The sequence below is a fragment of the Anopheles maculipalpis genome, chromosome 3RL (genome assembly GCF_943734695.1).
Source record: "Anopheles maculipalpis chromosome 3RL, idAnoMacuDA_375_x, whole genome shotgun sequence".
Lineage (NCBI taxonomy): Eukaryota > Metazoa > Arthropoda > Insecta > Diptera > Culicidae > Anopheles > Anopheles maculipalpis.
Genome location: NC_064872.1, coordinates 67,982,454 through 68,005,763, shown reverse-complemented (window position 1 = coordinate 68,005,763; position 23,310 = coordinate 67,982,454). Strand labels below are relative to the sequence as shown.

Here is a 23,310-nt window from a genome sequence, read left to right as displayed (position 1 = left end):
AGGTGTATTTTGTTTTTTTTTTTTATTAAGAGAAAGGATATTTGTGAGCGCAAAAGAAGTTGTTGCTGTTGTGTTATTTGTTGTTAACTATTGTACTACCCTTGCTGTCGTTGTTGAAAGCATGTTGAAAGACGGAAGTAGGCGCGTGATAGGAATTGGAGGTTAACTTTCGAGTGAAAGGAAAGCAGAAAATCTAGAGAACGTATGCAAACGAAATCGGAGCCTTGGATGGAGCCAAGGAGTGATGAGCAAGCAAGCAAATGGAATATTTAGATGGGTGATATAATTTTACATAAACATATTACATATATACAAACACACACACACCTAGGAAAGGGATACCCTTACTCTTCGATGCGGAGAACATGGGACACAACCCCAAAAAAACGATGTACTAAGAATATGCTGCTTGATACAAAAAGCAAACACGAATAACAATGCAGTGGAAAACACTGGCTGACATAAACTAGCATAGACGCCACCGTTCAGATCAGGGAGGATGGACGTGTGATCAGGGATCTAACAGAGAAGCTTAGAGCAGAAGGATAAAAACGGCAAAGTAAGAGTAAGATAGTGTACCAACCCTACTACGCTCGTTCTAAGTCCTTTATCCGCACCCCACTCTTTGAAGTACCATTTTCCATGGACGACGTCCATTTTTCGGATGAATGTTGTTATTTTTAAAAATCGCAAACCTTTGTATTGCCTTTTTGACGAAGCGCAAACCGAACACAAAACGGAGCATAAGAGTAAAGTTGTCGACGTACTAAAAAAAATGGTGAAGCTAAAGTCGAAAAAGACGATCGATTCGATCGATTGTAGTACGATATGGTATTGGTGGTAAAATCTATCCCCCCAACCGCCCCCCATTCTGATCTCACTGTGATAAGGTTTTACGTCTTTTCATTGCTGTTGCAAAATCGGGGGTTTAAAACACGCAAAACGACCGTCGGAAGAAGATAGGTTCCGTACGTAGAGGTGTTACACATCCGTGCATTGAATAGCTGCTATCAAGCATTGCTGCTACCATGCATGCCATAGGCGAGAAATCCTTGATGCAATTTTATGGCATTATCTAGTTTTCTTTCAATTTTTAGTAAATGGGTTTTTAACGTTTGACAGTTCAATTCCACCATCAACACGAGAAGGATTAAAATATTGTCCAAGGTTCGGCTTTTTCATTTGTCCATTTCTCAGTACAGTAAGTGATCAGTAATATGTAAAAAATATCAATCATTGAAAGACTTTTTCAATCAACACTATAGTCGCAGGATAGGTTGTGTTATCGCATATTTTCATCACGATCGAACGATGATCGACGATTATATTGAACAACATTATTCACCAACGCACGTTTTGTTAAATAAGGATGACATTATTTGCCTTCCTCATAGGAATTTGAATATTTTGATTTGACTATCCTACCTACCAAAACGGTCGCCATTTAATTCTTGATCGTTATTTACTTTTCTTTTTATAACACTCGGAAACAGAAAGCCGAACCTCTCTAGTCCACTTGTGCGGTGTGTAATGCTCCTATTTTAATCGGAAGCAACATCTTGTGCATTATTTTCTGAATTGGTGTCTTTTTGTTTTAAAAATACTTCACCACAGATCCGCGCTACGGCAGGCTTAGTAAAAGCTGGTTTTTTGCCAAGCTTACACAAAAACACAACGAATACCAGTCCAACCGAGATGTGTGAGAACGGTTGACAACATCTAATGTATTACCATGTCGAAATTTATCTATAAGGCTTCAAACCAAGTTTGTTGTCCAACACGTGTTGTGTTCAAACAAAAATGCTAGCGCGCGCATATGCTACATCGGTGTAAAGACAGAATAAATGGAAATCGAAAACATACACACGCCGTGAAAGGGGAGATTTTTTTGTAACAAAAAAAACGACACACATAGAGAGAAATTATTAATAATTACACAAATACTACTCCTACTCAATGGGCATCCTTTTTAGTGTGCGCTTTTGATGTACACGCCTCTGGTATGGTTACATTTTACTGCGTAGGACAGGTTCGAGATGAATAAGCAACTGAGAAGTGCGGCGTATGTTAAGCGTTCGGTGTAGCAATTTGCAAATCAATATCAGTCCCGGATGCGTAACTATCAAAACACAGTTAAAATAATAGAATCCCGGAACGTTGTGTGATTCAACATGTGATTATATTTGTGCCAAAATGTAAATTTCAGAATAAATGAAAAATGCTGCGAAAATACGAGTGTGCCCGTGGGAGTGTGCCCGTACGAGGGCGAGGTGCTTTTGGGAAATGTGTGACAATCTTTGATAAGCAGTAGATGTTTTTGTTCCTTCCTTAATAAGCACTTTAATGGATAGAAATTTGCCTAATGATTAGCACTCAACATATTTTAAATAGTAACAAAAAGCGTCGAAAGTCAACTGATTACCCTGAAATTCATCCATAACCTCAGGCAGACGAGAAAGAAATCCTAGGATATATTTCTCCGTCGGAGGTCCAGCACTTTCGTGTCACTCCCATTATTACCTCTAAAAAGAAAGATTAAACATTATTTGGCCGTTTCGCAATGCTAGAGGAGCGTCTGTAAGTGCCGTGAAATGTTCACATTATGTAATTCGGGTACGACTGTTGCACAGATAAATTAAATACCTATATAACCATTGCAAATTATCCAGTTGAACAATATGTACCCGTAACACTAAAAAATGCAAAAAAATAGCGCGAGACAATTTTTCCGTCAGGTAAGGATTTTTTTTACCACATAAAGGTAGGTATAAAAGAGACTAGGAGAAATTTGCAAACTTCTAGCAAATAAAAAGGGAACACTGCTGACAGAAGCTACATCAGTTCCTTTTCGAAACTTGTTGAAGTAACGTCAGAGCATCAACATCATCAAGCATTCTATACAACATGGATTCTTCTTCAGTCAACCGTAAAACCAGGAAGTCAGCGAAGACGCAGAAAGCTGAGGATACTGTTCCTATCCTCAACATTGGAAAACCTTTGCAACTCAAGCAATCTAAGGCCAGTCAGAACATTGGAATGGAAATGCTTTCGAAGAAACTTCAACATTCGACTACAACCACCCGTAGTTCTACAGCGCGTTCCGACAGCTCCAGCTTCATGGATAGTGAGGACAGTTGCGACGGTAGCCGTCTTCAAATCGCTTTCAACTCGCGCAAATCCAACTCGTCCAAATATGATACTCAAGCACTGATGCATTTGAAGTCTTCACTGGAACCTCGTCCACTCAAACGATGGGGAGCTGAGGTCACGTTGCAGAATGGAAAGATCCCGCTATTCTACCACAAGAGCATGGCTCGTCAGTTTCCCACCAAGGAACGTACACCGGAGCAGATGGAAATGCGTCGTCGCAACACGGAAGCAGCACGGCTCAGTAGGGCTAAGATGAGGATGGCAGAGCTCATGATGGAAAAGGAAGCAACGGAACTAAGCACAGAAAATACGGGAATCAAGCAAATGATCGCATCGCAGTTGGTCTATGCGAACGAACTTCGGAAGTTGTTGAATAAGTCGTCGGCGATCGAGTTGAACTATTTCCAAAGAGTTGGCAATAGAAATAGTGATTTTGCTTAAAATATTTATAGAGTTTATATTTACGAATAAAATGATTGACATTAATTCAAAAAGGAAAACAAAAACAATTGTAATTCATAATTGAGTCTTCATACAATCGTTCTTCATACCTTACATACAAAATCGCTTCTCATATTATTACAGCGCGGCTCAGCAGGGCTAAGATGAGAATGGCTCATGATGGAAAAGGAAGCAACGGAACTAAGCACAGAAAATACGGGAATCAAGCAAATGATCGCATCGCAGTTGGTCTATACGAACGAACTTCGGAAGTTGTTGAATAAGTCGTCGGCGATCGAGTTGAATTATTTCAAAAGAGTTGGCAGTAGAAATGGTGATTTTGCTTAAAATATTTATAGAGTTTATATTTACGAATAAAATGACTGACATTAATTCAAAAAGGAAAACAAAAACAATTGTAATTCATAATTGAGTCTTCATACAATCGTTCTTCATACCTTACATACAAAATCGCTTCTCATATTATTATGACAAGGACAGGCAGCTATTCAAATTAAAGTATTATACTACAGAACCCTCTAGATTGGATGCTCGTAGTTGGGAGTGGTTGATAAGAAGGGTTGTTAACAATTCAGTGTAGTATTTGAGATCCATCTCTCTAATAACAAAACAATCTCCGGTCTCTTTGTTCGTCAACGCCACAAATGGAACACAACGACTAAATGTTGCCGAGTTCCAATCAGCATCCGCATATTTTGTTACAAAACAGCTCTGACACCCGATCTACCACATCATATAATTAACAGCTTCATCTTTTCATTTACTGCAATGATTCACGCAAATTGATTATCACATCATCTACAAACCTCTTCTATTTTACGCGATGCAAAACATGTTTTAGCTCTCCTGATCGCTTACCGATAGTAATCATGAATATTTCATCCGTAACCACAAGAATTATTGTCTCAGAGCCTCACTGGACGTCACTGGAGAATTGGCATGACATATTCATAGGTCCTATGCATTCTTTTGCACCTGGACCCTACTCCATGTAACAAGATATATCAAATGGAGCATACATGACATAAATTACCCAGCCGTACCAACGCATGTCAGCAACAGTTCAGGTACGATCATCACAGCCTCCTTGCCTCTAGGTACAAGATCGTATTTTCCTGCTACACACAAATTTCGCCACCAGTTATAGCAGAGTAGGCAAGTACGCTTTAGATATGGGTACAATTTTGCAATGTTCTTTCAACATTTTGTCATATAAAAGAGTGCACTACTGACTAAAGCTACATCAGTTCCTTTTCGAAACTCGTTGAAGTAACGTCAGAGCATCAACATCATCAAGCATTCGATACAAAATGGATTCTTCTTCAGTCAACCGAAAAACCGGGAAGTCAGCGAAGACGCAGAAAGCTGAGGATACTGTTCCTATCCTCAACATTGGAAAACCTTTGCAACTCAAGCAATCTAAGGCCAGTCAGAACATTGGAATGGAAATGCTTTCGAAGAAACTTCAACATTCGACTACAACCACCCGTAGTTCTACAGCGCGTTCCGACAGCTCCAGCTTCATGGATAGTGAGGACAGTTGCGACGGTAGCCGTCTTCAAATCGCTTTCAACTCGCGCAAATCCAACTCGTCCAACTATGATACTCAAGCACTGATGCATTTGAAGTCTTCACTGGAACCTCGTCCACTCAAAAGATGGGGAGCTGAGGTCACGTTGCAGAATGGAAAGATCCCGCTATTCTACTACAAGAGCATGGCTCGTCAGTTTCCCACCAAGGAACGTACACCGGAGCAGATGGAAATGCGTCGTCGCAACACGGAGGCAGCGCGTCTCTGTAGGGCTAAGCTGAGGATGGCAGAGCTCATGATGGAAAAGGAAGCAACGGAACTAAGCACAGAAAATACGGGAATCAAGCAAATGATCGCATCGCAGTTGGTCTATGCGAACGAACTTCGGAAGTTGTTGAATAAGTCGTCGATCGAGTTGAACTATTTCAAAAGAGTTGGCAGTAGAAATGGTGATTTTGCTTAAAATATTTATAGAGTTTATATTTACGAATAAAATGACTGACATTAATTCAAAAAGGAAAACAAAAACAATTGTAATTCATAATTGAGTCTTCATACAATCGTTCTTCATACCTTACATACAAAATCGCTTCTCATATTATTATGACAAGGACAGGCAGCTATTCAAATTAAAGTATTATACTACAGAACCCTCTAGATTGGATGCTCGTAGTTGGGAGTGGTTGATAAGAAGGGTTGTTAACAATTCAGTGTAGAATTTGAGATCCATCTCTCTAATAACAAAACAATCTCCGATCTCTTTGTTCTTCAACGCCACAAATGGAACACAACGACTAAATGTTGCCGAGTTCCAATCAACATCCGCTACATATTCCTACATTTTGTTACAAACAGCTCTGACACCCGATCCACCACATCAGAGAATTAACAGCTTCATCTTTTCATTTACTGCAATGATTCACGCAAATTGATTATCACATCATCTACAAACCTCTTCTATTTTACGCGATGCAAAACATGTTTTAGCTCTCCTGATCGCTTACCGATAGTAATCATGAATATTTCATCCGTAACCACAAGAATTATTGTCTCAGAGCCTCACTGGACGTCACTGGAGAATTGGCATGACATATTCATAGGTCCTATGCATTCTTTTGCACCTGGACCCTACTCCATGTAACAAGATATATCAAATGGAGCATACATGACATAAATTACCCAGCCGTACCAACGCATGTCAGCAACAGTTCAGGTACGATCATCACAGCCTCCTTGCCTCTAGGTACAAGATCGTATTTTCCTGCTACACACAAATTTCGCCACCAGTTATAGCAGAGTAGGCAAGTACGCTTTAGATATGGGTACAATTTTGCAATGTTCTTTCAACATTTTGTCATATAAAAGAGTGCACTACTGACTAAAGCTACATCAGTTCCTTTTCGAAACTCGTTGAAGTAACGTCAGAGCATCAACATCATCAAGCATTCGATACAACATGGATTCTTCTTCAGTCAACCGAAAAACCGGGAAGTCAGCGAAGACGCAGAAAGCTGAGGATACTGTTCCTATCCTCAACATTGGAAAACCTTTGCAACTCAAGCAATCTAAGGCCAGTCAGAACATTGGAATGGAAATGCTTTCGAAGAAACTTCAACATTCGACTACAACCACCCGTAGTTCTACAGCGCGTTCCGACAGCTCCAGCTTCATGGATAGTGAGGACAGTTGCGACGGTAGCCGTCTTCAAATCGCTTTCAACTCGCGCAAATCCAACTCGTCCAACTATGATACTCAAGCACTGATGCATTTGAAGTCTTCACTGGAACCTCGTCCACTCAAAAGATGGGGAGCTGAGGTCACGTTGCAGAATGGAAAGATCCCGCTATTCTACTACAAGAGCATGGCTCGTCAGTTTCCCACCAAGGAACGTACACCGGAGCAGATGGAAATGCGTCGTCGCAACACGGAGGCAGCGCGGCTCAGTAGGGCTAAGATGAAAATGGCAGAGCTCATGATGGAAAAGGAAGCAACGGAACTAAGCACAGAAAATACGGGAATCAAGCAAATGATCGCATCGCAGTTGGTCTATGCGAACGAACTTCGGAAGTTGTTGAATAAGTCGTCGATCGAGTTGAACTATTTCAAAAGAGTTGGCAGTAGAAATGGTGATTTTGCTTAAAATATTTATAGAGTTTATATTTACGAATAAAATGACTGACATTAATTCAAAAAGGAAAACAAAAACAATCGTAATTCATAATTGAGTCTTCATACAATCGTTCTTCATACCTTACATACAAAATCGCTTCTCATATTATTATGACAAGGACAGGCAGCTATTCAAATTAAAGTATTATACTACAGAACCCTCTAGATTGGATGCTCGTAGTTGGGAGTGGTTGATAAGAAGGGTTGTTAACAATTCAGTGTAGAATTTGAGATCCATCTCTCTAATAACAAAACAATCTCCGATCTCTTTGTTCTTCAACGCCACAAATGGAACACAACGACTAAATGTTGCCGAGTTCCAATCAACATCCGCTACATATTCCTACATTTTGTTACAAACAGCTCTGACACCCGATCCACCACATCAGAGAATTAACAGCTTCATCTTTTCATTTACTGCAATTTTTTTTTTTATTTTTATTTATAGAGGCTTTGAGTCTTAGAGACTTCATTCGCCTCTCTACTGTAAAAAAAAAAAACTGATTTAATCAAATACAAAACTATTGCATATGTGGCTTAAATATTATGGAAAACTATTGCGATTGTGGCGTATGGTATTGGATAAGTTACAACTATTGCTTAAATTTCTTTGTATAAATTACTGATGCGTAAAAATCTAATAAGGCGGTTCTGCTGAAGTTTGTCGGGTGAAAGGATTGTCGTGAGATCAGTTTCTAGTTGGCAGGTGGCTCGGTGTGTCGTGTATCCATGGCAATCGGTGAGGATGTGGCGGACGGTGATGTCAACGCCACAGAAGTTACAAAGTGGAGGACTGGATTTTTCTAGGAGGTAAGAGTGTGTAAGGCGGGTGTGACCTATACGGAGGCGGGAAAGGACTCGTTGGATATGACTGGATTTGGTGTCTTCCCATGAAGCGGTGTTGTGCTTGATGGGACGGAGTTTGTTGCTGAGGTCTACGTTGTGCCATGTGGAGTTCCAGTGTTGGGAGATGATGGTGTTGGTGAAGCGGATGGCATCACGGCGTGAAAAGGTGTTGTATGGTTCGTCAGGACGGAGCCGACCATCGTTGGCAAGTTGGTCGGCTTTCTCGTTTCCAATGATTCCGGAATGACCCGGAATCCAACAGAAAACGATTGTCGGGGATACAGGTATGGAGTCTAGGAGCTGTATGTGGGGGTCCTTCGATGTGCCGTGTTCGAGGGATTTACTGCAATGATTCACGCAAATTGATTATCACATCATCAACAAACCTCTTCTATTTTACGCGATGCAAAACATGTTTTAGCTCTCCTGATCGCTTACCGATAGTAATCATGAATATTTCATCCGTAACCACAAGAATTATTGTCTCAGAGCCTCACTGGACGTCACTGGAGTATTGGCATGACATATTCATAGGTCCTATGCATTCTTTTGCACATGGACCCTACTCCATGTAAAAAGATATATCAAATGGAGCATACATGACATACATTACCCAGCCGTACCAACGCATGTCAGCAACAGTTCAGGTACGATCATCACAGCCTCCTTGTCTCTAGGTACAAGATCGTATTTTCCGCTACACACAAATTTCGCCACCAGTTATAGCAGGGTAGGCAAGTACGCTTTAGATTTGGGTACAATTTTGCAATCTTCTTTCAACATTGTGTCATATAAAAGGGTGCACTACTGACTGAAGCTACATCAGTTCCTTTTCGAAACTCGTTGAAGTAACGTCAGAGCATCAACATCATCAAGCATTCGATACAACATGGATACTTCTTCAGTCAACCGAAAAACCGGGAAGTCAGCGAAGACGCAGAAAGCTGAGGATACTGTTCCTATCCTCAACATTGGAAAACCTTTGCAACTCAAGCAATCTAAGGCCAGTCAGAACGTTGGAATGGAAATGCTTTCGAAGAAACTTCAACATTCGACTACAACCACCCGTAGTTCTACAGCGCGTTCCGACAGCTCCAGCTACATGGATAGTGAGGACAGTTGCGACAGTAGCCGTCTTCAAATCGCTTGGGATGCAGATAACAATGAAACCCAATCGAACCACAGCGAAAGATCTGAATCGAGCGACGCCAACTCTTTCAACTATGATACTCAAGCACTGATGCATTTGAAGTCTTCACTAGAAACTCGTCCACTCAAACGATGGGGAGCTGCGGTCACGTTGCAGAATGGAAAGGTCCCGCTATTCTACCACAAGAGCATGGCTCGTCAGTTTCCCACCAAGGAACGAACACCGGAGCAGATGGAAATGCGTCGTCGCAACACGGAGGCAGCGCGGCTCAGTAGGGCTAAGATGAAAATGGCAGAGCTCATGATGGAAAAGGAAGCAACGGAACTAAGCACAGAAAATACGGGAATCAAGCAAATGATCGCATCGCAGTTGGTCTATGCGAACGAACTTCGGAAGTTGTTGAATAAGTCGTCGATCGAGTTGAACTATTTCAAAAGAGTTGGCAGTAGAAATGGTGATTTTGCTTAAAATATTTATAGAGTTTATATTTACGAATAAAATGACTGACATTAATTCAAAAAGGAAAACAAAAACAATCGTAATTCATAATTGAGTCTTCATACAATCGTTCTTCATACCTTACATACAAAATCGCTTCTCATATTATTATGACAAGGACAGGCAGCTATTCAAATTAAAGTATTATACTACAGAACCCTCTAGATTGGATGCTCGTAGTTGGGAGTGGTTGATAAGAAGGGTTGTTAACAATTCAGTGTAGAATTTGAGATCCATCTCTCTAATAACAAAACAATCTCCGATCTCTTTGTTCTTCAACGCCACAAATGGAACACAACGACTAAATGTTGCCGAGTTCCAATCAACATCCGCTACATATTCCTACATTTTGTTACAAACAGCTCTGACACTCGATCCACCACATCAGAGAATTAACAGCTTCATCTTTTCATTTACTGCAATGATTCACGCAAATTGATTATCACATCATCAACAAACCTCTTCTATTTTACGCGATGCAAAACATGTTTTAGCTCTCCTGATCGCTCACCGATAGTAATCATGAATATTTCATCCGTAACCACAAGAATTATTGTCTCAGAGCCTCACTGGACGTCACTGGAGTATTGGCATGACATATTCATAGGTCCTATGCATTCTTTTGCACATGGACCCTACTCCATGTAAAAAGATATATCAAATGGTGCATAAATGGCATACATTACCCAGCCGTACCAACGCATGTCAGCAACAGTTCAGGTACGATCATCACAGCCTCCTTGCCTCTAGGTACAAGATCGTATTTTCCGCTACACACAAATTTCGCCACCAGTTATAGCAGGGTAGGCAAGTACGCTTTAGATTTGGGTACAATTTTGCAATCTTCTTTCAACATTGTGTCATATAAAAGGGTGCACTACTGACTGAAGCTACATCAGTTCCTTTTCGAAACTCGTTGAAGTAACGTCAGAGCATCAACATCATCAAGCATTCGATACAACATGGATACTTCTTCAGTCAACCGAAAAACCGGGAAGTCAGCGAAGACGCAGAAAGCTGAGGATACTGTTCCTATCCTCAACATTGGAAAACCTTTGCAACTCAAGCAATCTAAGGCCAGACAGAACATTGGAATGGAAATGCTTTCGAAGAAACTTCAACATTCGACTACAACCACTCGTAGTTCTACAGCGCGTTCCGACAGCTCCAGCTACATGGATAGTGAGGACAGTTGCGACAGTAGCCGTCTTCAAATCGCTTGGGATGCAGATAACAATGAAACCCAATCGAACCACAGCGAAAGATCTGAATCGAGCGACGCCAACTCTTTCAACTATGATACTCAAGCACTGATGCATTTGAAGTCTTCACTAGAAACTCGTCCACTCAAACGATGGGGAGCTGCGGTCACGTTGCAGAATGGAAAGATCCCGCTATTCTACCACAAGAGCATGGCTCGTCAGTTTCCCACCAAGGAACGAACACCGGAGCAGATGGAAATGCGTCGTCGCAACACGGAGGCAGCGCGGCTCAGTAGGGCTAAGATGAAAATGGCAGAGCTCATGATGGAAAAGGAAGCAACGGAACTAAGCACAGAAAATACGGGAATCAAGCAAATGATCGCATCGCAGTTGGTCTATGCGAACGAACTTCGGAAGTTGTTGAATAAGTCGTCGATCGAGTTTAACTATTTCAAAAGAGTTGGCAATAGAAATAGTGATTTTGCTTAAAATATTTATAGATTTTATATTTACGAATAAAATGACTGACATTAATTCAAAAAGGAAAACAAAAACAATTGTAATTCTTAATTGAGTCTTCATACAATCGTTATTCATACCTTACATACAAAATCGCTTCTCATATTATTATGACAAGGACAGGCAGCTATTCAAATTAAAGTATTATACTACAGAACCCTCTAGATTGGATGCTCGTAGTTGGGAGTGGTTGATAAGAAGGGTTGTTAACAATTCAGTGTAGAATTTGAGATCCATCTCTCTAATAACAAAACAATCTCCGATCTCTTTGTTCTTCAACGCCACAAATGGAACACAACGACTAAATGTTGGCGAGTTCCAATCAACATCCGCTACATATTCCTACATTTTGTTACAAACAGCTCTGACACCCGATCCACCACATCAGAGAATTAACAGCTTCATCTTTTCATTTACTGCAATGATTCACGCAAATTGATTATCACATCATCAACAAACCTCTTCTATTTTACGCGATGCAAAACATGTTTTAGCTCTCCTGATCGCTTACCGATAGTAATCATGAATATTTCATCCGTAACCACAAGAATTATTGTCTCAGAGCCTCACTGGACGTCACTGGAGTATTGGCATGACATATTCATTGGTCCTATGCATTCTTTTGCACCTGTACCCTACTCCATGTAAAAAGATATATCAAATGGAGCATACATGACATACATTACCCAGCCGTACCAACGCATGTCAGCAACAGTTCAGGTATGATCATCACAGCCTCCTTGTCTCTAGGTACAAGATCGTATTTTCCGCTACACACAAATTTCGCCACCAGTTATAGCAGGGTAGGCAAGTACGCTTTAGATTTGGGTACAATTTTGCAATCTTCTTTCAACATTGTGTCATATAAAAGGGTGCACTACTGACTGAAGCTACATCAGTTCCTTTTCGAAACTCGTTGAAGTAACGTCAGAGCATCAACATCATCAAGCATTCGATACAACATGGATACTTCTTCAGTCAACCGAAAAACCGGGAAGTCAGCGAAGACGCAGAAAGCTGAGGATACTGTTCCTATCCTCAACATTGGAAAACCTTTGCAACTCAAGCAATCTAAGGCCAGTCAGAACATTGGAATGGAAATGCTTTCGAAGAAACTTCAACATTCGACTACAACCACCCGTAGTTCTACAGCGCGTTCCGACAGCTCCAGCTACATGGATAGTGAGGACAGTTGCGACAGTAGCCGTCTTCAAATCGCTTGGGATGCAGATAACAATGAAACCCAATCGAATCACAGCGAAAGATCAGAATCGAGTGATACCAACTCTTCCAACTATGATACTCAAGCACTGATGCATTTGAAGTCTTCACTGGAACCTCGTCCACTCAAAAGATGGGGAGCTGAGGTCACGTTGCAGAATGGAAAGATCCCGCTATTCTACTACAAGAGCATGGCTCGTCAGTTTCCCACCAAGGAACGTACACCGGAGCAGATGGAAATGCGTCGTCGCAACACGGAGGCAGCGCGTCTCTGTAGGGCTAAGCTGAGGATGGCAGAGCTCATGATGGAAAAGGAAGCAACGGAACTAAGCACAGAAAATACGGGAATCAAGCAAATGATCGCATCGCAGTTGGTCTATGCGAACGAACTTCGGAAGTTGTTGAATAAGTCGTCGATCGAGTTGAACTATTTCAAAAGAGTTGGCAGTAGAAATGGTGATTTTGCTTAAAATATTTATAGAGTTTATATTTACGAATAAAATGACTGACATTAATTCAAAAAGGAAAACAAAAACAATTGTAATTCATAATTGAGTCTTCATACAATCGTTCTTCATACCTTACATACAAAATCGCTTCTCATATTATTATGACAAGGACAGGCAGCTATTCAAATTAAAGTATTATACTACAGAACCCTCTAGATTGGATGCTCGTAGTTGGGAGTGGTTGATAAGAAGGGTTGTTAACAATTCAGTGTAGAATTTGAGATCCATCTCTCTAATAACAAAACAATCTCCGATCTCTTTGTTCTTCAACGCCACAAATGGAACACAACGACTAAATGTTGCCGAGTTCCAATCAACATCCGCTACATATTCCTACATTTTGTTACAAACAGCTCTGACACCCGATCCACCACATCAGAGAATTAACAGCTTCATCTTTTCATTTACTGCAATGATTCACGCAAATTGATTATCACATCATCAACAAACCTCTTCTATTTTACGCGATGCAAAACATGTTTTAGCTCTCCTGATCGCTTACCGATAGTAATCATGAATATTTCATCCGTAACCACAAGAATTATTGTCTCAGAGCCTCACTGGACGTCACTGGAGTATTGGCATGACATATTCATTGGTCCTATGCATTCTTTTGCACCTGTACCCTACTCCATGTAAAAAGATATATCAAATGGAGCATACATGACATACATTACCCAGCCGTACCAATGCATGTCAGCAACAGTTCAGGTACGATCATCACAGCCTCCTTGTCTCTAGGTACAAGATCGTATTTTCCGCTACACACAAATTTCGCCACCAGTTATAGCAGGGTAGGCAAGTACGCTTTAGATTTGGGTACAATTTTGCAATCTTCTTTCAACATTGTGTCATATAAAAGGGTGCACTACTGACTGAAGCTACATCAGTTCCTTTTCGAAACTCGTTGAAGTAACGTCAGAGCATCAACATCATCAAGCATTCGATACAACATGGATACTTCTTCAGTCAACCGAAAAACCGGGAAGTCAGCGAAGACGCAGAAAGCTGAGGATACTGTTCCTATCCTCAACATTGGAAAACCTTTGCAACTCAAGCAATCTAAGGCCAGTCAGAACGTTGGAATGGAAATGCTTTCGAAGAAACTTCAACATTCGACTACAACCACCCGTAGTTCTACAGCGCGTTCCGACAGCTCCAGCTACATGGATAGTGAGGACAGTTGCGACAGTAGCCGTCTTCAAATCGCTTGGGATGCAGATAACAATGAAACCCAATCGAACCACAGCGAAAGATCTGAATCGAGCGACGCCAACTCTTTCAACTATGATACTCAAGCACTGATGCATTTGAAGTCTTCACTAGAAACTCGTCCACTCAAACGATGGGGAGCTGCGGTCACGTTGCAGAATGGAAAGATCCCGCTATTCTACCACAAGAGCATGGCTCGTCAGTTTCCCACCAAGGAACGAACACCGGAGCAGATGGAAATGCGTCGTCGCAACACGGAGGCAGCGCGGCTCAGTAGGGCTAAGATGAAAATGGCAGAGCTCATGATGGAAAAGGAAGCAACGGAACTAAGCACAGAAAATACGGGAATCAAGCAAATGATCGCATCGCAGTTGGTCTATGCGAACGAACTTCGGAAGTTGTTGAATAAGTCGTCGATCGAGTTGAACTATTTCAAAAGAGTTGGCAGTAGAAATGGTGATTTTGCTTAAAATATTTATAGAGTTTATATTTACGAATAAAATGACTGACATTAATTCAAAAAGGAAAACAAAAACAATTGTAATTCATAATTGAGTCTTCATACAATCGTTCTTCATACCTTACATACAAAATCGCTTCTCATATTATTATGACAAGGACAGGCAGCTATTCAAATTAAAGTATTATACTACAGAACCCTCTAGATTGGATGCTCGTAGTTGGGAGTGGTTGATAAGAAGGGTTGTTAACAATTCAGTGTAGAATTTGAGATCCATCTCTCTAATAACAAAACAATCTCCGATCTCTTTGTTCTTCAACGCCACAAATGGAACACAACGACTAAATGTTGCCGAGTTCCAATCAACATCCGCTACATATTCCTACATTTTGTTACAAACAGCTCTGACACCCGATCCACCACATCAGAGAATTAACAGCTTCATCTTTTCATTTACTGCAATGATTCACGCAAATTGATTATCACATCATCAACAAACCTCTTCTATTTTACGCGATGCAAAACATGTTTTAGCTCTCCTGATCGCTCACCAATAGTAATCATGAATATTTCATCCGTAACCACAAGAATTATTGTCTCAGAGCCTCACTGGACGTCACTGGAGTACTGACATGACATATTCATAGGTCCTATGCATTCTTTTGCACCTGGATCCTACTCCATGTAACAAAATATATCAAATGGTTCATACATGACATAAATTACCCAGCCATACCAACGCATGTCAACAACAACAAACTCTTTGCCTCTAGGTACAAGATAGTATTTTCCTGCTAAACACAAATTTCGCCACCAGTTATAGCAGGGTAGGCAAGTACGTTTTAGAATTGGGTACAATTTTGCAATCTTCTTTCAACATTGTGTTCAAGGGTGCACTACTGACTGAAGCTACATCAGTTCCTTTTCGAAACTCGTTGAAGTAACGTCAGAGCATCAACATCATCAAGCATTCGATACAACATGGATTCTTCTTCAGTCAACCGAAAAACCAGGAAGTCAGCGAAGACGCAGAAAGCTGAGGATACTGTTCCTATCCTCAACATTGGAAAACCTTTGCAACTCAAGCAATCTAAGGCCAGTCAGAACATTGGAATGGAAATGCTTTCGAAGAAACTTCAACATTCGACTACAACCACTCGTAGTTCTACAGCGCATTCCGACAGCTCCAGCTACATGAATAGTGAGGACAGTTGCGACAGTAGCCGTCTTCAAATCGCTTGGGATGCAGATAACAATGAAACCCAATCGAACCACAGCGAAAGATCTGAATCGAGCGACGCCAACTCTTTCAACTATGATACTCAAGCACTGATGCATTTGAAGTCTTCACTAGAAACTCGTCCACTCAAACGATGGGGAGCTGCGGTCACGTTGCAGAATGGAAAGATCCCGCTATTCTACCACAAGAGCATGGCCCGTCAGTTTCCCACCAAGGAACGCACACCGAAGCAGATGGAAATGCGTCGTCGCAATACGGAGGCAGCGCGTCTCAGTAGGGCTAAGATGAGGATGGCAGAGCTCATGATGGAAAAGAAAGCAATGGAACTAAGCACAGAAAATACGGGAATCAAGCAAATGATTGCATCGCAGTTGGTCTATGCGAACGAACTTCGGAAGCTGTTGAATAAGTCGTCGGCGATCGAGTTCAATGCTATTTGAAGGACAGACTCGGAACACTTACCGCATCGGGTCACTATTGTTTTAAACTCTCGTTCGCTTACATGTTCGCGTTACCAGTACAAGTTGTTATAATGTTAATATTCGATTTTCAGCACGAATTTCATTCATTTGGTACACATTTTCAGTCCGTGTCCCGTTTCTTCAATCGAATATTAGTTTTCTACCGTATTCAATTCATTGACCAGTTTCACTTTCCTTTGAATTCTAACCTCAATTTTAGTTTAAGCTTGCGGTATAGAGCATCTACTCATTCGCAACACAACAGAAAACAAATACAAGCCTGATTTTGTTTAAAAAATCACAACAAAAAATCCTTTAGAATCGTTTTTTTTTTTTTTTTTTGTTAGTTTCTCCAAGAACGCATCCAATTTTCTGAAATTTTACTTGAAAACAAAAACACTTTACGACGCGCTCGACACGCTCACAAAAATAAACACGCACATATGGAGCACACCTCGTCGCACATGCATATGCACACCTTGATTTTGACATATGTCCCAGACGTGTTCGAGCAGACAACGATTCGAGCACTTTCCATGAACCGAAAGAGTTCGACTGAAGCGTCATCGCGGAAGCTGTCTATCTTGCTCGTTTGGCAGTTTCGCTGAAGTTCTTTCTTTTTACGTAAAATATTAAAAAATAGTTGAAAGTGACCGATTATGGCAGGCAAAACCAATGAAGAAGTTGAGGTAAATCGAATACAGGCACGTACTTTAAGTTCGGTGCATTGTGAAGCTAGTATCGTGCGTAGAAGTGAAAGTAGAATGGTCGACCTTCTCACGAGGGTGCCCTCCCCCCGTGTACGTCTTTGCATAATGTTACATTGCCGACTCGGTTCTTGCAGAATCGGTACGGTGCTTGTTGCTCTGGTTTTGTAATTCGGGAAATAAATTAACAGCCTATAATCCTTATCGATCTGCACACGTGTTTAAAACTGCAAACCAGTGAGAAAGAGCCACAAATATCCTATTCCTCCCTAAACGAACGAACACCACCATCGTCGAGAATTGCACCCGTCATCATGTGCGCTCCCCTAATATGGCATAAATTGTTCTGTGCGATCCGATATATGATTCATACGGAATCGTTTCATCGTTGCTAAAAATATATGTTGCGTGGCGCCGGTACAGTCGCTTCTCGCGCGTCATAATTAACGGCCTCGCAGACATTTCGGATGACTGGCACGAACTCCCGGGTTTCTCCTGCCACGGCACGGACTTTGAGGTTATCTTTCAGCTGCTGCATTCACTTCGCTGGTATACCTTGACAGACTTTCGTACACTGTGCTGTGGTGTGAGAGAGGGAGAGATTTTTTACAGTGCATGAAGGAAAGTAACGTAGACTAAAAAACCGCCGAAGGATCATATTGTGTTGTTGCTAGGCAAAAGTAGGCTGAACGAGCCTTCGCCTATAGCTGTTACCAAGGAGGGATACCTGGTTGGCAGCGAAACACAATGTAGAGCAAAGTAGCCTTGCAAAAAGTCTCTATCCCTTCTAGTTCTAGTTGCTTACGTAGTTTTATACCATTAAGATGTACAGTGGAAGAACCACTTTTCCGGGGCCTTCTTCCTTGGCGGCTCTTCGTAGCTGGCCGCATAATAATGTGCCGGAACCTATTTACGAGGATATAGCAAGGAGATTCTACAGCCGAACAGTACTTTTTAAAGCTATTTCCGTTCGTCTTCCGGGTGTAACTCCGCAACGTTCCGCTGTCCATTCTTTACTGATCGTTTGTGTGTTTGTGTGTGTGTGTGTGTGTGTCTCAATTTCATTCCAGCAACAGCAACAACAAAATGAAAACGAAAATCCCGAACAGACCCAAAGCCAAGAGCTGGCCGAACAGTCCAATGCCCCGGAAACGATCGATCCAGAATGTCTAATCAAACATCCGCTGCAGCACACCTGGACCCTGTGGTATCTTGAAGCGGACCGTACGAAATCGTGGACCGATTCGATGAACGAAGTAACCAGCTTCTCTACGGTGGAAGATTTCTGGAGTCTGTACAATCACATTCGTGGACCGTCCGAGATCAAGGTGGGCGGTGACTACATGCTATTCAAGTCGCACATTCGTCCCATGTGGGAAGACGAAGCGAACAAGCACGGTGGCCGATGGACGCTAACCATTCACAAACATCTGTCGGACAAATATTGGCTGGATACGGTATGTACGGTGGCGGTGATTATATGGGAAGGAAAAGAGCTAATAATTTTTATTTCATCATTTCTCTATCTAACCAGGTGCTATGCCTAATCGGAGAAGCGTTCGAATGTTCGGATCAGATTTGCGGTGCGATCGTAAACGTTCGTCAGAGGATTGATAAAATCTGTAAGTGTGCAGCATACCATCCGGGAAGCAAGCGAGCTAACTAATGACTCTGGTTTTCCCTCCCATTTTAGCCATCTGGACTGCGAACTATGAAAATCGCGCAGCAGTAATGCACATTGGAAAAATTTACAAGGAACGATTAGGACTACGAGATAACATTCATTATCAACTTCACAAAGACACGATGATCAAATCGTCCTCGTCCGGAACGAAAGCAACGTACACCGCTTAATTGGGTTGTTGGTGTGTTTGTGTGTGCCGGTCTGGAGCCTTTTTTTTTCCTCGTTAAACATTGGTCTGCTGCGGACGCTACGATGAAGAGACGAAACAAACGTTTGCAAAAAAAAAAACAAAAGCTGGTCGAAGTACGCGGCGAAGCACAGAAAACCCCTGAATGAGAAGAGCCAAACTTTCGAAACACGAGAAGCATAGCAAAAAGGAACACGAAGAAAGCGTGCGAGAAACATTGTCGATTTTATTTTTTTCTTCATAAAGCCATTTTTTTAAGAGCTGAGACGGAAAACGGTGTTTGAGGATCCTGGCTATCTCGCCTGCCCTTTCTTCAATCGATCGAGCTTCTCTAGTGCTAGTCCGTTCGAATTTGAAGGGAACTTTAGGGACGGTGTGGTAGGATAGATCTAATGAATTGCTCGCGGAGAAATAGGAAAATATAGGCTCGCATCGCAAAAACCGGTAAATTCGATCCACAACATTCGTTATCCATCCTCTCGCTGTTCGTTGACTGATTGTTGTCTGCTCTTTCGGGTTTTCTTGTGCGCTTCCGTACCACGCAGAAAGCCCATGTGTGTGTTCAATCAGCTAACGGTCTGCCCTGAATTTGATGTTTCTTTCATATTGTTGTAAGTTTTTCGCCGTCAATGGATTCCGTACGTTTGATGTCTACACCAGAAGTAAAGATAATGAAAAAATAGGATTGAAAAGCGGAAAAAATTTGGGACGCGCTTGGTGCAGGAAAAAGCGCTTTAGGGTCAGGTTCAGGCAGCATCATTTATAGATTTTTTGTTGTTTCATTTGATAATTCATCCGTAGATACTACGCAAGGAAATAGTTTTCGAGCATATTAGCTACTTGTTTTTGGGATATGGTTTCGCACTGGTCGATCAGCTGGATCGATGAAATTGGAAGGTTCATGCTAGCGAATGATGTAGAAAGCACGTAGAGAAAGGAAAAAGTACGAGCGTTCGTTTTGCGCTGGTACGTATCAGGTAATTGAGATAACCATAGAATGGAATTGCGGTTTTTTTTTGGTATTGAACACCATATGTTACTGGAACTATCTATTAATTATTGTACTATTGTTTATGAATATTTTTTGCATATAAATAAGCACTTACTTCGGCTGAACCACACGTATAGAACGCGGAGCTATATTGCTGTTGATTGATTAATTCGTAATACAATTTATATAACTTTATGTTTAATCCGAGTGTGTATCGTAAATTATACAGTAAAGAAATCACAGGAAAACACGTTGTAAAGAAAAAAATAGAACGTCAGGTAAATGAATTAAAGCGGTTATTTTGTAGTTTAATTTATTTACTCCGAAACTGTACACAGTAATCTGTTAAAATAAGCTTTACACAAAGTAATAATGGGAAGCAGGTCCAGTGGCGGATGATAGTAAGCTATTACATGGCCGGCGTGACCTAAAAGTTCGTTAAGTCAAGAAGGACACAAGGTAAGGGTAGTTTTGCTCGGTCGGTCCAATCACTGTAACATGGATTCTATTTTTCGTTTCAAATCTTTTCTTCTACTACCTTCCAGTGCTTTTAGAAGTAGGGGGACAAACTGCTCTAATGAGCCATCCGGGAATAGCATCTCGGCAGCATGAAGCACCTCATAAATGCGCATTTTGAGATCTTGCCTATTTCGTTCTTCGATCTCTTCCAGTTCGGCTGGCGATACATTCAAAAATCTGCCAAATACCTTCCAACTTTTGCCTATTTCTACCTGAAGTAGCGTGTAAATCTTATCACGCTGTTGAAGATACGTATCTCGCTTTGTATTTGAGGCTGATATCTTCGTCGTTTCACCTGCTTCGTGGAGTTTAACCTTTTCCACCTCCTTCTCCAGGAGTGTTCGTCGATCACGGTGTCGCAAATCTATCGGAAAAGAATTAGTAATCAGAAAAAAATTAATAACACAAAGCCGAAAAGTAATTCAATAATTAACAAATCTACCTTCTAAATAGAAACGTCGGATAGCTGTATAGTGCGAGTTTAACACAGTTTGGTAAGATGCAAGAGCACAGGCAACATCTTTTGCGCCGAGTGCCAAATCAAACCGCTCAATCAGATTCGGTTTCAGTAGGCTGAGAAGATTTCTTTGCTCTAGTAGCATCACAAGTTGATCGAATTCAGTCACGCGGGACAGTTTTCTGCTAGAGTGTATTTCCTGTCGGACAGACATTTTACAACGTTCCAGTCGTTCCCGATCGTAGCATGCATTTTGCGCCAACAGCTTCAAATTCAAATAGTCCTTGCACATCCGTTCGTATACGGCGCGATGATCCTGCACGGATATTCTTTCCATCGTCGTGCACTTGCGCAATTATGCATGGGCAGCGTTAGAAGGAGTACACTGGGACTGGGACACGGGTCAAAGAGGAAATTAGTGCTGCTTTAGAGTGATCGTATCACGTACTATTTATTTAAAATCCATAAACTAGTTACATTTATTCAAATTGCAATCCTTTTAGTAACCTTTCCATTTGTTTTATTTTTCATTCCAAAATAATCCCGAGGATCTTGACATTTCGCGATTTGGTTTGATTCGCGGCTACACATTCACGGTAGGAAGTTATTTAAAAACAACTCCAGCAATAATTAGTATGAGCTCCGTAATTCATGCTAAACTCCATCAGGCAGTTCAGTTTATCCCATTCCTTTCCAAATTTGTGAATTCTCTAAATCCACATGGGCAAATAAAATTGATTTAATCGAAAATTTTCAAATGCAATGAATCACCCTGTTGTGGAGTATCAACCTCCATAGTATAAACGCACCGCTGACAGCAAACTGCGCAAACAACAAATCCGCTGTTGTCAAACAATCAAGAGAAAAGTTAAAATATTAATCAAAATTGCTTCTTTTGCTCCAGAAAAGCTATTAAAAAGCAAACGAAAGCAGTTTTTCTTCCATTTTGGCAAGAATCCGCCCACAAAAACGGTACAGAACAAGTGCGTTTCTCGTATGTATTCACACCTTCATGCAAGGTGTTGGTGGGGTATAAGCACGGGGACGACGACCAGTACATTCTACGAAGCGAACGAACACAACGGTCACTCGTCGGTCGGTCGGTTTCGCGGTAGGCCGCAAAACCAGCCTCCAGCCTTTCGTAACGAGAAGGAAAAATCTTTTAAATTAACCTATAATTGATTTTTACATACACAATTTCAAACTCGGTTAGAGGCGCGTGTGATAAGCAATGGTTAGTTGGTTGGTCCCACTAGAGTGACGCACATATTCTCTTTTACTTCCAAAACACGGCTGTCAAGGAATTAGCCTTCAGCAAGTGAAAATACGTGACGGAAAAGTAAAATACACGGCCAGTTTACATACATACAATAGCAATGCGTGAGTCAAAGGGGGTGGGGGGGGGGGGGGGGCGATAAACACGCCCCAATGCCTAGTCGATGCTGCCTATCTGTGACCTGTCGTAATTTGGAAGAATTTTCACACCAAAACCCCGAAAACGAATATGCAGCGCACAGCAAAACTCATGAAAATATAAAGATGTGCTAGAGCGGAAAATCCGCGCCCATCGTACTGTGGTTGTGGTGGTATGATGCTGGGGCGTCATTGTTGTTAATTCAGTGTTAATTCAATCTGCCAACACACCCGATATGTCCCTCCTGGTCGATGGAGGCCATCAAGCGAGTGTGCATACGGAATTGATGTGGCGGGGTGTCGTCGGGGTAAGAAAATATGTGAAGAAAAATCAGTGTAAGCACCAATGTGTGCGTGCTGTGTGTGTGCGTAGAAAGAAAAGCGCCAAAGTAAAATCGATCCAAGTAATCTAGTTCAAGAATCTGTGTTGTTTTGTGCTGCTTATCGATTTCGACTGAAGGGGGTGGTTCGTCTGTGTCGTCTGCTTGTGTACACGCATACGCACCCGCATATTATTCGCGCATCAGTATCAATATCACAGCATACGCCGTATACGTGTGTGAGAAAGTGCGGAACTGACATTTTCATTCAAGGAGAAAGCAAACAAAAACAATGATGAGTCCGGAAATAACAACAAACCGCAATTATTCGAAACACCACGGAGACTGCGGACGACGTATGTAAAGGAATCTTGTCCGTCGTCGTGAGAACCCTCCGCGGTC

General features: G+C 41.5%; 11 protein-coding genes across 11 annotated transcripts in view; 9 read left to right on the top strand and 2 right to left on the bottom strand.

Annotated features, from left to right (window-relative positions):
• LOC126563070 (protein lethal(2)essential for life-like) overlaps window positions 1-23,310 on the bottom strand; it is a 566,897-nt gene that overhangs the window by 199,201 nt on the left and 344,386 nt on the right. The gene's annotated exons all lie outside the window — the stretch shown is intronic.
• The window catches only part of LOC126560911 (phosphatidate cytidylyltransferase, photoreceptor-specific), a 170,435-nt gene that overhangs the window by 109,257 nt on the left and 37,868 nt on the right, over window positions 1-23,310 (top strand). The gene's annotated exons all lie outside the window — the stretch shown is intronic.
• LOC126562949 (uncharacterized) lies at window positions 2,905-3,591 on the top strand. Its single transcript, XM_050219554.1, has one exon. It carries the CDS (start codon window positions 2,905-2,907, stop codon window positions 3,589-3,591), a length of 687 nt encoding a protein of 228 aa, XP_050075511.1.
• Window positions 4,923-5,606, top strand: LOC126562955 (uncharacterized). Its single transcript, XM_050219561.1, has one exon. The coding sequence runs from the start codon at window positions 4,923-4,925 to the stop codon at window positions 5,604-5,606; it is 684 nt and encodes a 227-aa protein (XP_050075518.1).
• On the top strand, window positions 6,600-7,283 carry LOC126562954 (uncharacterized). The gene has a single exon (XM_050219560.1). The coding sequence runs from the start codon at window positions 6,600-6,602 to the stop codon at window positions 7,281-7,283; it is 684 nt and encodes a 227-aa protein (XP_050075517.1).
• Window positions 9,048-9,776, top strand: LOC126562900 (uncharacterized). Its single transcript, XM_050219498.1, has one exon. The coding sequence runs from the start codon at window positions 9,048-9,050 to the stop codon at window positions 9,774-9,776; it is 729 nt and encodes a 242-aa protein (XP_050075455.1).
• Window positions 10,769-11,497, top strand: LOC126562898 (uncharacterized). Its single transcript, XM_050219495.1, has one exon. The coding sequence runs from the start codon at window positions 10,769-10,771 to the stop codon at window positions 11,495-11,497; it is 729 nt and encodes a 242-aa protein (XP_050075452.1).
• LOC126562901 (uncharacterized) lies at window positions 12,490-13,218 on the top strand. Its single transcript, XM_050219499.1, has one exon. The coding sequence runs from the start codon at window positions 12,490-12,492 to the stop codon at window positions 13,216-13,218; it is 729 nt and encodes a 242-aa protein (XP_050075456.1).
• LOC126562899 (uncharacterized) lies at window positions 14,211-14,939 on the top strand. The gene has a single exon (XM_050219496.1). The coding sequence runs from the start codon at window positions 14,211-14,213 to the stop codon at window positions 14,937-14,939; it is 729 nt and encodes a 242-aa protein (XP_050075453.1).
• LOC126562971 (eukaryotic translation initiation factor 4E1) overlaps window positions 17,193-23,310 on the top strand; it is a 436,138-nt gene continuing 430,020 nt past the window's right edge. Inside the window, exons 1-4 of the mRNA XM_050219579.1 lie at window positions 17,193-17,319; window positions 18,408-18,794; window positions 18,872-18,959; window positions 19,031-19,198. Coding sequence (XP_050075536.1) covers window positions 17,290-17,319; window positions 18,408-18,794; window positions 18,872-18,959; window positions 19,031-19,191 — 666 coding nt within the window. The 5' untranslated portion in view covers window positions 17,193-17,289 and the 3' untranslated portion in view covers window positions 19,192-19,198. The remainder of the gene's footprint in view (window positions 17,320-18,407; window positions 18,795-18,871; window positions 18,960-19,030; window positions 19,199-23,310) is intronic.
• LOC126563685 (fas-associated death domain protein-like) lies at window positions 20,688-21,525 on the bottom strand. The gene is made up of 2 exons (XM_050220329.1): window positions 21,161-21,525; window positions 20,688-21,082 (listed from the first exon to the last, which is right to left on the bottom strand). The coding sequence occupies exons 1-2, from the start codon at window positions 21,510-21,512 to the stop codon at window positions 20,688-20,690; spliced, it is 747 nt and encodes a 248-aa protein (XP_050076286.1). The 5' UTR covers window positions 21,513-21,525.